General features: G+C 37.4%; 2 protein-coding genes across 2 annotated transcripts in view; both read left to right on the top strand.

Moving 5' to 3' along the window:
* The first annotated feature begins 968 nt into the window (after positions 1-968).
* LOC116294866 (uncharacterized) lies at positions 969-7510 on the top strand. Its single transcript, XM_089025210.1, has 12 exons — positions 969-1527; positions 1879-2079; positions 2571-2688; positions 3111-3169; positions 3850-3981; positions 4260-4375; positions 4516-4570; positions 4936-5089; positions 5543-5619; positions 5807-5891; positions 6189-6310; positions 6765-7510. Exons 1-12 carry the CDS (start codon positions 1224-1226, stop codon positions 6842-6844), a joined length of 1503 nt encoding a protein of 500 aa, XP_088881336.1. The 5' UTR covers positions 969-1223; the 3' UTR covers positions 6845-7510.
* Positions 7511-8073: 563 nt separating this feature from the next.
* LOC116294871 (centrosome-associated protein 350) overlaps positions 8074-12627 on the top strand; it is a 28865-nt gene continuing 24311 nt past the window's right edge. Inside the window, exons 1-6 of the mRNA XM_031702554.2 lie at positions 8074-8420; positions 8600-8643; positions 9705-10287; positions 10915-11004; positions 11426-11674; positions 12163-12498. Of these exons, the coding sequence (XP_031558414.1) occupies positions 8318-8420; positions 8600-8643; positions 9705-10287; positions 10915-11004; positions 11426-11674; positions 12163-12498 (1405 nt within the window). The 5' untranslated portion in view covers positions 8074-8317. The remainder of the gene's footprint in view (positions 8421-8599; positions 8644-9704; positions 10288-10914; positions 11005-11425; positions 11675-12162; positions 12499-12627) is intronic.

Below are 12627 nucleotides of genomic sequence, written 5' to 3'. Positions count from 1 at the left end.
TGAGGCATAATAACTGCGAAATGAAAGAAAACCTGGCTACTTTACCGGTTCAGGGTTATGGAATTGCTTATAATTATTGCACACAGTGCGCCATCTCTGATTACAAAAAATACCTGTATATTGACAACAGGATTAACACGTACACTAAATGATGGACGTTACATCACACCTAAAGTATATCTCCCACAGAGGTGTTTTTTTTCTTGAGCAAAGCTCGTCATGATCCGCGAAAAAGCGCAAAAACTAAATAGCAGTAAAAACATCGTAAACGTATTCACATTTGATCACAGGCTAACCACTCTAATAAATGAAGGAAATACTAAATGGTGTCTTGTCTTTTTATGTGCGCGCGCTATCGATTTTTCGTCATCTCACCTTCCCCCCTTGGTAATAAGTTTGTTTTTCTACTATACAATATACTAATGTATATTGTATAGTAGAAAAACAAAATTGTATATTGTTTAGTAGAAAAACAAAATTGTATATTGTATAGTAATTGTATAGTAGAAAAACAATTATTACCAAGGGGGGTAGGTGAGATGACAAAAAATCGATAGCGCGCGCGCATAAAAAGACAAAGACAAGACACCATTTAGTATTTCCTTCATTTATTAGAGTGGTTAGCCTGTGATTTGATTCCAGTTGTTTCATTTTGGTGCTATTTTGTACTAATTTAATAGTTAGAACTGCTTTTTTTATTGTTTTCCGTTGTGTTGACGGAAGAAACTCAATTAGCCCGCCCCCCTAAACTCAATTAGCCCCCCCCCCCCCCCCCCCCAAATTTTAGCTGGATCCGCCCTTGGTTATTCCAGTTGACTCTCTTGGGAATGCTTGCAGCCCATCAATCAAAGCATTAGGGACCGCTCAAGGGCGACTGGTGGGAGTTAGGGGGCAAAAATAGCGTCATATTTTTTTTACTTGCAAATTGTAAATGATGGGATTCCTGTGTAATGTCAGTGAAGACTGGGATTGAACCCAGAGACAAACAGAAAACAAACAGCCATTTTTTCAAAGCGAAGAATGTTTTGAATCAGGAAAAGGTGTTGTAAAATATCAACTCCTAGACGCTCAATCGTACCATAGATATTAATTAAAGGGTGCGAAGTACCTATCCTATTTGAGTTTACGTTATGGAGGTTTAGTTTGATGAGTATCTTTTATTTTTCTGAACCTCATCTTCTGTATTTTACCACTGATCCTGGTCAAGAAGACAAGAACAAACCATGTTACAGTCGGATCAAATCCCTATGGCTTCTACAACTGGCCCTTCACCACTCCATGGTTCCTTTAGAGAGAGACAGAGACGAAGGAAGAAGCGAATATCTCGGGATTTAGACGACCATAACGAGAGTTTAGAGTCCCCGAGCTCAATTCCTGAAAGGATACCGCTTCATGAAATGGCGGACGGGGAGAAAGCTAATGCTTCTGCTGAAGGAAGCTCAAGTCTGACCCATGGAGGGCATGAAAGAACTTCAAGGAGTCGAGAAAGAAGTAGAAGACCTCGTAGGAAATCAAGAACTGAGAATGGTGAGAGATGTTTTATATCTAAACGTGTAAGCTTGTTATTATTTTACAGCACGATATGATGACCTTACGCGTCCTTATCGAGTGTTTACAATATCATACCAAGGCAAGGTACTGATATCAGTGAACGTCTTTTTAAAAAACGTTTGCCAATTTTAAATTTTTAGAGCATATAAAGAAACAAGAATATTTCTGTGAGATCGTGAATTTCCTTTACTTATTTTGTGGTTCAGCTGTCTTTCGATCATGGATAAAAATTCAAATTTCGATCTGTGAGTCAGCCATGTCCTCAGTTAGATCAGCCCACCGTTTCAAGGCTACTTAGTAAATTGATGTTTGGTTTTTGATTGACAGGAGATTTACATGACAGGAATGAGTTGCAGATGCACACCCTTGATATTCCTGATAAAAGACGGCATAAAAGACCTCCAATGGCTTCCTCAAGACATGCCCCCAGGTCAGCAAGTGCAGAGGTACTGAACAGAATGGAAGATGACATTGATGGTGAGAATCTTAGCCCAACAAGAGGAAGAAATAGAAGACGACGAGGGCATGGTAATTAAGGAACATGGTTACTATAGAAACCAACATAAATCTTCTGTCTGTCTGTCTGTCTGTCTATATATTCTTTGATTGCATGTTACATCATCCAGGCCATATTGGTGCGAGTTAACAAAAGATTTCTCATTGGCATCCTGTTAACCACACCAAGATGGCCACCATGCTTTTGTCTTTTGACTCTTTTGGGAATGCTTGTAACCCATCAATCTATGTACCAAGGAAAGAAAGTTGAAGCATTGTATAGAACTGAATATAGATGTTTTGTATGAGTAGAAGTTTTACAATACTGACTTAAAGTAATACCTACAACATATCCCATAACAATGAAGTTTATGGTCAATAATTCTTTCCAAACCTCAGGATTTTTATGATGTCCAATACCCAACTTAGTCCTTACCACCCCTTGAAATTCCTAAGAGGGTGTTGATAATCCCAGAACTACACAATTATTAAGCCTTCCATCTTTTAATCTTTATTGTTATTAGGATCAAAAGACATTATTGAAAATGATGATATGGATGAATATGGGATAGATGGAGGTGTACCTGGAGAAAATCCAAAAAGACCAAGACCACGCAAACACAAAACTAAAAAACCTTCAAGGTATGTGGTAATGTATCACGCTTAATAATATTGTTATTGATAAAGTATGAAGCAAATGTGACTTGTTTGGTTAGCTTGTTGCCTGCTAAGCAAGAGGTTCATAATTTGATCCTTGCTTAGTGACCTCAAACATTAGTCTTGTTTGGGTGTCTCTCTAATCCTAGTACAGTACCTCTTACTTTCAATAGCCTTATATGGACCGTCGATGGGGAGAAAAGGTAAAGAGCACACCATTGGCTTCTGGAAGATTAGCTGCAATTTGAAGGAACTGCCAGTTGACATATGATATTATATTAAGGTCTTGGTTAAAGCTTGGCCAGTTGAGACTTGATTCTTCACAGTAAAAACCATCCATTCTCTCTTCTTTTCTTTTGTTGGCATCCTTCTTTTGAGGTTGATTGTTTGTTTTCTTTGGGTTTAAGACAACAAAATGCCACTTCTGGGGAGGAGGAAAACTATAATGCCGATATGGACGGAGAAGGTAACTACAGTCTAGTGCAATTTATTATAAATTTGATTAAAAAGAATGCTTGGTGTTTAGATTTACCAGGCTGCAGAAAGATTGTGTAGTTACAGCTAATCATGTCACACATGACCAGTATCTCTCATGACTGGACTTTCGGCAGCTTTGTCTGAAATTCCAAGTCTAGGTGCCAACTACGCTCAAAACTATGGAATTCAAATTACTTTTAAGTAAACTTAAAAGATAAAGATTTTCAAGCTAATTCTCACGGATGTGGTTGGGAAGTGAATTTGTTTTGAAAATATTTCACAATCATTTGTGATAGAGGGATTAAAACCTTATTCTTTTACTGTCAGAATTTGTTTTGGAATATCAGAGTAGTTGAGTGGAGATTTGAAATTTGATTACTGGTGACACTCATGACATGAATTAGCTGTAAGTCATGGCAGTGGTCATAACTACAATGTCTCATAATAATAATAATAATAATAATAATAATAATAATAATAACTTTATTAATGTCTCTAATTCTTCTAGCCGGGCACAAGCACCCTACTAATCGGGGAGACAATCATCATGTAATTATAATAAACATTAAGAGGGAAATAATATATTATACCCTGGGTGGGACCCAAGTCTTAGTGATTGTAGTCTGATATGTTAACCAATGTAATTGTGATATTTGGATTATGTACCAGTATCCATGGTTGATACATTCAAGGTCGACAAAGAAGACATAGTAGCAGGAGAACCAGCCCCACCCTCCAATCCAAGCTTATCCCAGACATTACCCAGTCAACCTCTAGATGTGGTCTTCATTCAGACAAGAGGTAATCTGTCATTCAATAGATACAGTAGGCAAACAATAGGCATGAGTAGTTGGCCTATGTAGTTTGAGCTTTGAATATGAGACAGTTAATGTGAGTGAGAGGAGCCATTAACAATGTGAAACGTTAAATGTCTTTTCAAGTTAAATTATTTCTAGCATTAAATTTTAAGGCATAGCGAAATGCATTTTAAAAACTGTAATTTTAATTTCAATATCATCATCATCATCATCATCATCATCATTTAACATATTTTAAACATTCTTCTGATTTGGATACAGATGGACATGGCTTTAAAAGTGAAAGAAAGACAAGAATCAACCAGCTTGAAGAGGAAAGAAGAACTGCCTCTCCAATGGAGATTGAAAGAGAGAAAACTACTGCAGAATTTGCTGTGGTGAGTGTCTTAGAGCTGTGTTCTGTGCTTACCGTTCATTCTTTCTCTTTCATCTTGTACATAGACCAACAATTCATTATAGCAAATTAGTTTTGAAAACATCTGCAATGAAAGTAATTTTTTTAACTGTTATGTTTCAGTCTGTACACAGGGCATTCAGGTCATTTTCTTTGTTTTGCCATGGATTGCTAGCAGGTAAAGATTACATGTTTAAAGTTGAGTGGAAATGACGAGGATTCTTTATCTGATTAATACCCTTTTCAGCTTGGGCTCAATGTTTTACCGTATCAGACCACATGTTATTCCCTAATGTATCATGATTTCTTTATCCAACGGCTGTGCATGAGAAGACACACAAATATGGATACAACTCAAACAAAGAATCTTATTCTCAAGAGAATTATGACAGGTGGTCGGAATGGGAAAACATTATGCACAAGCTAAAGAGTGGCAGTTTTTTATTGCTGTTTCCACATTCATGATTTATAATTTGATAACAAGATAAATTGCAAATAAGGAGTCAGTCTTGTATTATATTTGTTGTTTTTGTTATTTGACAGGTTTTGCCCTTTGCCAGTGTATATTTGTATATTCATTGAGTGATCATGTGGGTGGTGACAAGATTTTTTTAGAGTACTACTGCAAAATGGCGCAACCTATTCAGTCCATATACTACATGCTCTTTGCTCTTTGCACTGTTTCTGTTTTTGACAGGTAAGCTTTTCCTCCAAAAATATTTACCTTCAAAGTTCCCTGTGCCATCTTGAAACTAGTAACACTACTTGTGCATGGAAGTAAGAATAGCATTGACCTTCTAATGTTTCTAAGGTCACTACTGTTCTCGATTTGAAGCACAGGCAAAGTTACTTTTCAAGATGGTGCAGTAAACTGAGAATGGGGAGTACAAGACACGGTTATGTGAAATTGCAAATATTTCAACCAATAGCATAGTACACTGTAAGTGTCTTATGTTTGGTTAAGTGTGATTGGTTGATGAGATGATGGTAGGATGTTGGTGAAGTGTTGTTACATGTTCAGTAAGGTGTTTTTAAGTGATTTGTGAATCACTTATCATCAATAGACTTACATATACAATACAGACACAGGTACCCCATTAAGATAAAAGAGGGTTATTGCTTATAGATTTAAACATGTGTCTGTTTCCAGATATGACATGGCAAACCCAAGGTCAGGGTTTTTCCAAGGTCTACTTAACCGACCTTCAAGAATACTCTCCATCAGTGGTAAGCTTGTCTTTAGAGCAATAATCCCATGGGGGAGGGGGGTAGTGGTAAATAGTGTACAAACCATTTTCACTTCTCAGTATTATCCTTTGCTTCCACTTTCACATTTTTTCTAAACACGTATAACTGCATTTCCTGGACTGACTTCCAAAATGAACGTTTTTTTCTCCTCTATTTCTGTCCACAGCTTATTTATTCGCATTGGTGTTTTCCATTAGCGTTGCTAATATTGATGACAGAATTAGTTTGTACAAAAGCCCTCAAAACTTATGGTAAGTATAAGGTATTGCTGTGTGAAGCGCACACCGTTGGCTTCCATTGATCAGAGGTAAACCAGGGACTTCAGAGGCAGGGGTGGGGGGGTGGGGTGGGGAGAGTTGCGGGGGATCTTAGCTTCCCACTTTTGAAGTCCCAATTTCAAATTTCTAGTGGGCAGGGGCATTCCTGCAGACCCCATAGCTTTGCCCCCAGTCAAACACTCAAACCTGTTCGGCAGTCCCTGTGATCTCAGTAAAGGACCTTGCAAGGTCAAATATAGTTACTTCATCAATTCTTTTCTTTTTTTACAGGGAGAGTGAAGAGACGACGTCGTTACTAGAAACGTGGAGGATCATAAACCTGATGCGCGTGTTAGGGGCAATAATGGGGTGGATTTTAGTTGCGCTTCAGCCAACAAAAGATTACACTGCACGTAAGTGATAATTCATTGCTTTAGTGTCAAAAGCAAAATATAGTGGCGCGTTAATGGTGGAACATTGTCCCTTTTCCCCATTTTTCCCCCGTCTTCATTGCCCACTCGGCAGCCCTTTTATGATTTTCTCGACGCGCAGAACTAGCCAAATTACTACTGTATTCGAGCACTCTGATTGGATGATGTGCAATTCAGTTTTTGATTGATTGGTGCCGAATAACGTCCCACTAAATAAATAAGAATTTTAAAAATCACTTTTGTTCAAGTGTTTAGTCGTTGTAGCGCTTTCGCGCTAATTGGGGACACTTGCACGGACTACCACTACATTTAATATTCTATGCACACAACAATCAATTCACATGTTGATTTTTACATACTGATGTACGTTTCCCGGCAATCAGAAGAATTGAGAGTGATGGGAGTGTATAACAAGCGCTATTGATTTCGTTTTCAGAAAACCTATACGAAGGGAATCAACTTGGGGACGATGTCTCAAGAAATACAAGACCTGGTGATTTCTACCAAGCACCTTGATTGGCCTTCCTATGCCGGCCATACTTTAGCAGAAACGGACAAAGGTTTACGCCAATGTCATGTTTTCCGTCTCCCTCCGCAAAGTTTAACAAGCTTAAGTCCAATTCGATCTGTGAGTTAGCCATGCCCTGACTTAGATCAGCCCTGAGGTTGTTTCAGGGTTTGATCTATGAGTTGACCTTGCCCTTACTTAGATCAGCCCAGAGGTTGTTTCAGGGTTCCATCTGTGAGTTAGTCCTGCCCTGACTTAGATCGGCTCAGATCACTTGCAGGTATCTATAAAAAATAAGTCGAAGGATTTTATGATGTTACCAAATAATGATAATGATAATATGTTTTTTACCATTTAGTGGATGTATTTATGGTTATATATCGACTAAGTATGTACGCGACAAGAGAGAAAGTAGACATTATGGAAATACAAGTTCGGTTTTTTCTCATCACTGGCAGGTTATTCGTAACATACATGCATGTGACATGACGGAAGGACGATATGTTGCTTCTCGTCATGCGGGAAAATCCTAGATGATGCCCCTTAGTTTAACTGTAGTTTAGCGGAAATTTTAAATCTCGTGTCAACGAGGAGTAAGCGTTTCCTTTCAATGTTATTGAGTAGAATGAATTTCTGTAAAACCAAGACAGTGTAAATAAAGCATATTTAGTATATTTTGAGTTTGATAGCGTGCTCTTTTACGCGTCTTTTATATCAATACAAGGGGTTCTTGTAGGAAGGAGATAGGTGTGCCGCGATGAGGTAGTTTTTATTCTATGCCGAGGAAAGACAAATACATCAAACAGAAATCCAGAGTTGCTTCAAGTTTCTCTACAAAATTAGAATAGACTTTAAATCGCTATAAAGAAGCGGTTGCGTATAGCGGGTATGTACAGGTCAAATCAAACCGGTTAAATATTGGTCCGGTACCGACTAAACGCAGTCTAACTGAAACAGTAATGATGAAAAGGTAAATTATACACCGTCTAACTAACAGTCTAACTGAGCCACTATTAAATTTGTCGATAACTTTTCCAAATTCTTTTGCAAAGGGTGTTTGTACCATCCTTCCCTCAAAAAAGAAATAATAACGAAAAGCCAAAAGAATCCATAAAAAAAAGGGAGAAAGAAAGAAAGAAAGCGTAAAATGGCTGTGTCCCACAATGCAGCATAAGCGCAATATTTACCCAGAATGCTAAGCAAGCGTTTTATACCCAGAATGCATTGTGGTGAAAACAAAAAAATGGCGGGCGTGCGGAGGAGGTTCAACACTAAAATACATGACTCAAAATATCGATGAGTTCACCTCGTTACCTATCTTATAAATACCTTCAAAGAATATTACTTCTAGGCAACTGCCGAGTTCATTTGCCGTTAGAGATTCAAAAAAACGGTGCCTTAGTGATTTTTGGATTTATTTGAATGGAAAACGCGTTGCAAGTCGTTTGTTGTTCTCGCGAGGAAGACGAACTTGAAAGGTCATGACTTCTACTGGTTTGTTCCGTGGACGCCGTGTGGCCGATCCTGTACCAATTCAACGTGGATCTCTCACACGAGAAACCAGAAGCAGATCTTCCTTAAACGGTAATTTAAAATATTATTATGAAGTTGAATTAGCAAATGCGTAGTCGATGTTGATGTTGCGTTATCTTTTTACGACAGTTTATTATTTTACAAGAACCAGCACGTGGCGATTACTCATCCATAAAGTATATTTGTTTGTACTTTGGTAGTTAAGACTAGTCGTTTTTATTATCTTCTAGATCTCGCTGCTGCCTGGGATAACGTAGATGAAGTCAGAACAGCAGTAAGTATTTGAAAACTGCTTCATTTTCGAAATGCGTAACTCAATATCATAATAACACTGATATCACTTTCAAAGGTCGATCAAAAATTAACTGACAAAGAAAGAAAAACCTTCACAAAATGAAAGTAAAACTGAATATTTTAGTGTTAAAACTGAAAGTTTCGTTAAGGGGGTTGATTTTAAAGAGAGGTGAAATTTAAAAAAAGCAAATACTTAGAAATTATTTGAATGGAAAATACCAGGAAATAGCGTAATATTATCATTGTGTCGGTAATGCATATCAAATATTTACTTTCTATTCAATAATCTTTACTGATGTGAAGTACTTTCAGGTTGGATTTATTTCGACTTTGTAGTCATTAGTTATGAATTCTTCAAAATCTACAATGATTTTATAGGGTATTTTCTTATTTTTGAGGTTTTGATTTTTGTCACTTTTGAGGATCAAGAAGTTCGTTTCTATTGTTTGTCCAGACGATGACGTAATATTCCAGACATTTCATCTGACAGCTGATATTGTTGGAGCCTTAAACATGAAAAAAGAATTTCTTTTTACTCTACAACCTTTCTAAGTTCTTTTTCAAAGTACAAACCCTTGATCTTTTTATTTTATCACAAATTGTAATGTCATATTTGAATTTGCTTGCATATATCATGTTTTTTTTTTTTCAACTTTCCAGCTTATATTTTAGTTTTCAATACAAATTAAAATGTTTTATAAGAGTTTGTTTATGGTTAAAAAGTACACAGAAAACATCCATATATGTACCAAAACTACATGTATGATACTAAATGTATGATAATTGAAAGTTTTCTCCTTTTCAATAATTATAGAATTGTACATTTTTATGTCATGACAAACAAGTATTAGTATAGGGTCATTAATGAGTTTCTATGCCATTCCATAGTAGTCACATGCCCATAAAGATATTGTTTATTTAAAAATATGTTTCCAACACTGATTGACATCTGCCAATGTCTACTTGGTCATGATAACTGTTTTTGTATTGTTATTGTTGACATATGTTTTTTCTCACTTGACGGCCCATTTTATATTTTAGCTTCAAGCGGCAGAGGCCCGTATTCAAGAAGCCAAATTTGAGCTGGGTCCTGGTACTAAAGATCAAGAAAATCTTGACGAACCAATCGTGAGGGAGGTGTTTTCTCAAAATCAACGACTTGGTCGGGTCTCAAGATATGAGTTACGGCCAACAGTTAATAAAAGAGATTATTCCAGAGATGAACAAAATTCCTCTCTCACTTCAAGTAGTCATAGCTCTATAGATATCCCGTTATATCATTCAAGAGATGTATCTCGGAACTCCCACATATCAACAATAAATAACAGCAACAGCAGCAATTATTCAGGCCGGCAGCATTCACCTCCAACCAGAGACTTCCAAACTAAATCTCCTCCCTATATCAATAATACAGAGGCAGTACTTGATACCTCTACAGGAGATCAACCTAGGTTTTCAAAAAGCAGGGAGAGCAGTAGAATACATGAGAGACCTGTGTTGTCTGACATGGGTACTTCAAACTTTGAGGATTCTCTAGAGATGTCAAGTTTTAATAGAAGGAGACTAGATGCTGTCAGACCTCTGTCTTCATTGGGACTAAAACCTGTGGTTGCTAATAACTCGGGTAAGATCATTGAAATATATAACCAAAAAAAGTAAAAGATTCAGGGCTTAAAATTATGGCCAGGCATCAGATGTCTGACCAGAATTGGAATTTATCAGTCAAATCTTTGCCTTGCTGGTCATTTTGGTCACATGACAGAGCTAAAACTTATTATTTCAAGTCCTGAGATGATGATAAAAGTGATGCTGATAGAGTATTATAGAGCAACTCATTAATAATTATTAACCAATCAAATATTCTGAGTTATCATATGACCCGTACGTCCCTGCTCGCGCGCTCTAATAAAACCATTGGAAAAAGTCACGTGATAGGGGCCGGACGGGTTGACGTAAGCAGGCCGGAAAAACCTGTCCGGCCATGCTCAAATCTGCGCGCTTTCTTTTTCTTAATTATGTTTATTTTCGTGAGGGTCATATGATAAAATGCTTATTGACTGAGTTAGGTCGGGCCGTACGGGAAAATATTTGGCTCTCGGTCATTTGTACGGACCTCGCTGCGCTTGGTCCGTATGACATGACCTCGAGCCAAATATTTTCCCGTACGGCCCTCCCACTCAGTCAATAAGTACATAGTATTCAGACCAGATGATTAAGTTGTGTTTATATTATAATTGTGTATTTTCTGCAGAGGCATTAGCTAGATTGAAAGAAAGAATCAAGCAGCAGAAGCAAAAGGCGCCAACATCAACTTCATCAAGACCAACACACCTTGAAAATGGTCAGTAACATCAGCTGAGCATAAACATTAAATCATCAGTATAGATGTCAGCATAGATATTGTATTTTGTGGCACGCAGTAGAAATACTCACAAGAAAGACATTTCTCTTCTTTTTTTCCACTTAGAATATTCACTCATTATTTCGAATTATCAATGTTGAAAAACTAGACAGGTATCAGTAAAGTCATCAGTAAAGTGCTGTGAATGTTGTATATTGCATATCAAGTGTTTAGGAGTATAATTTCATGTCCTACTTTGAGATAAGATATTTGAGATTGCAGTGAGTTTAACCAACAGAATCCATTTTAAAGTTGAATGGAAATGACAATGATTCTGTGTCTGATTTCTGAACTTCTCCTGAATGACTGAATTCTGTTGTGTTTTTCCTCATTGATTATTCATAATTTGATACTTTCTAAGGTGACGTAATTATCAAACCTTCGAAAGAAGATGTACCTTATGAAAAAGACACTGGGATCAGTACTAAGCCTTTATCTAAGAGAAAAGTAGCTGCTGGACCTACTCTGTCCAGATACAAAGGTTTCAGTGAGCCAGGAGAGCCATACAAGGTATCTGTAGAGAGACAAAGGAAAGAGCATACAAAGAATGGAAATAAGAGACCTATTGCACTACAGAAACCCGCTAGTAATGGATACAAAACCAACAAAGGTAGGTATGGGTAATAGTGTACATTTCATTATAATATACATGTATATACAGTTAAAGCACTGAAAATCAATTTTAAATTTAGAAGTCATTAGTCTGAGCATCAAATGTGAGCAGAGTTCCTTGGTTCTCTACTTTGATTTAAGGGTTATTCTCAAGTTTTCCTCACTTCTCAAAAACTAACAAGCCAAATTCAATTCAATCTGTGAGTTAGCCGTGCCCTGAGCTTAATTAGCCCAGAGGTTGTTTCAGGGTTCGATCTGTGAGGTAGCTGTGACCCAGTGACTTAGATCAGCCCAGAGGTTGTTTCAGGGTTCTATCTGTGAGTTAGCCATGCCCTGACTTAGATCAGCCCAGAGGTTGTTTCAGGGTTCTATCTGTGAGTTAGCCATGCCCTGACTTAGATCAGCCCAGAGGTTGTTTCAGGGTTCTATCTGTGAGGTAGTTGTGTCCCAATGACTTTGATCAGCCCATTTTAATTGTTTTTCTAGGTGGTGTAAAGATCCAGAGAATAACAGCACCAAAAAGACCTACTAATACCATCACCACAACATCATGGAGATCTGGACAAGAGACTGTTAAAAAAGTATTGGGACCAACAAATACCAGGCCAAAATCAACAGCATCAAACAAACCACAGTCCAATGCCAGTCAGGATACCACTAGCACTTCAAGCAGGATGGAAAAACTGGAATGGAAAAAAGAAGAAAGGGATAAGACTAAAAAACTAAGCACACCTGTAGAAGATATGGAGATTAAATGGGAAGTGAATGGGATTGAAAAGAAAGATGATGAAAGGGATAGTGAAGAGGATGATATTAAAGAAGGTATTGGCAACACAAACACATATCTAGAATCACTTTTATAGCAATGGCTTTATCAGGATTTTTGATTTTTCTATGGGTGGGTTATGTGATAGGGTGGGTTATGTGATAGAGTGGGTTTTGTGATAGGGT

This window comes from Actinia tenebrosa, unplaced genomic scaffold (assembly GCF_029948245.1).
Source record: "Actinia tenebrosa isolate PJP-AT-01 unplaced genomic scaffold, QUT_ActTen_1.0 PGA_scaffold9__36_contigs__length_13948895, whole genome shotgun sequence".
Classification (NCBI taxonomy): Eukaryota; Metazoa; Cnidaria; class Anthozoa; order Actiniaria; family Actiniidae; genus Actinia; species Actinia tenebrosa.
This window is presented reverse-complemented; position numbering and strand designations above follow the sequence as displayed.

Coding starts and splice junctions, on each gene's coding strand:
- LOC116294866 (XM_089025210.1), top strand. CDS start 1,224: ATGTTACAGTCGGATCAAATCCCTATGGCTTCTACAACTGGCCCTTCA. Junction 4,376..4,515: donor CTACTGCAGAATTTGCTGTG/GTGAGTGTCTTA, acceptor GTTATGTTTCAG/TCTGTACACAGGGCATTCAG. Junction 4,571..4,935: donor TTGCCATGGATTGCTAGCAG/GTAAAGATTACA, acceptor GTTATTTGACAG/GTTTTGCCCTTTGCCAGTGT.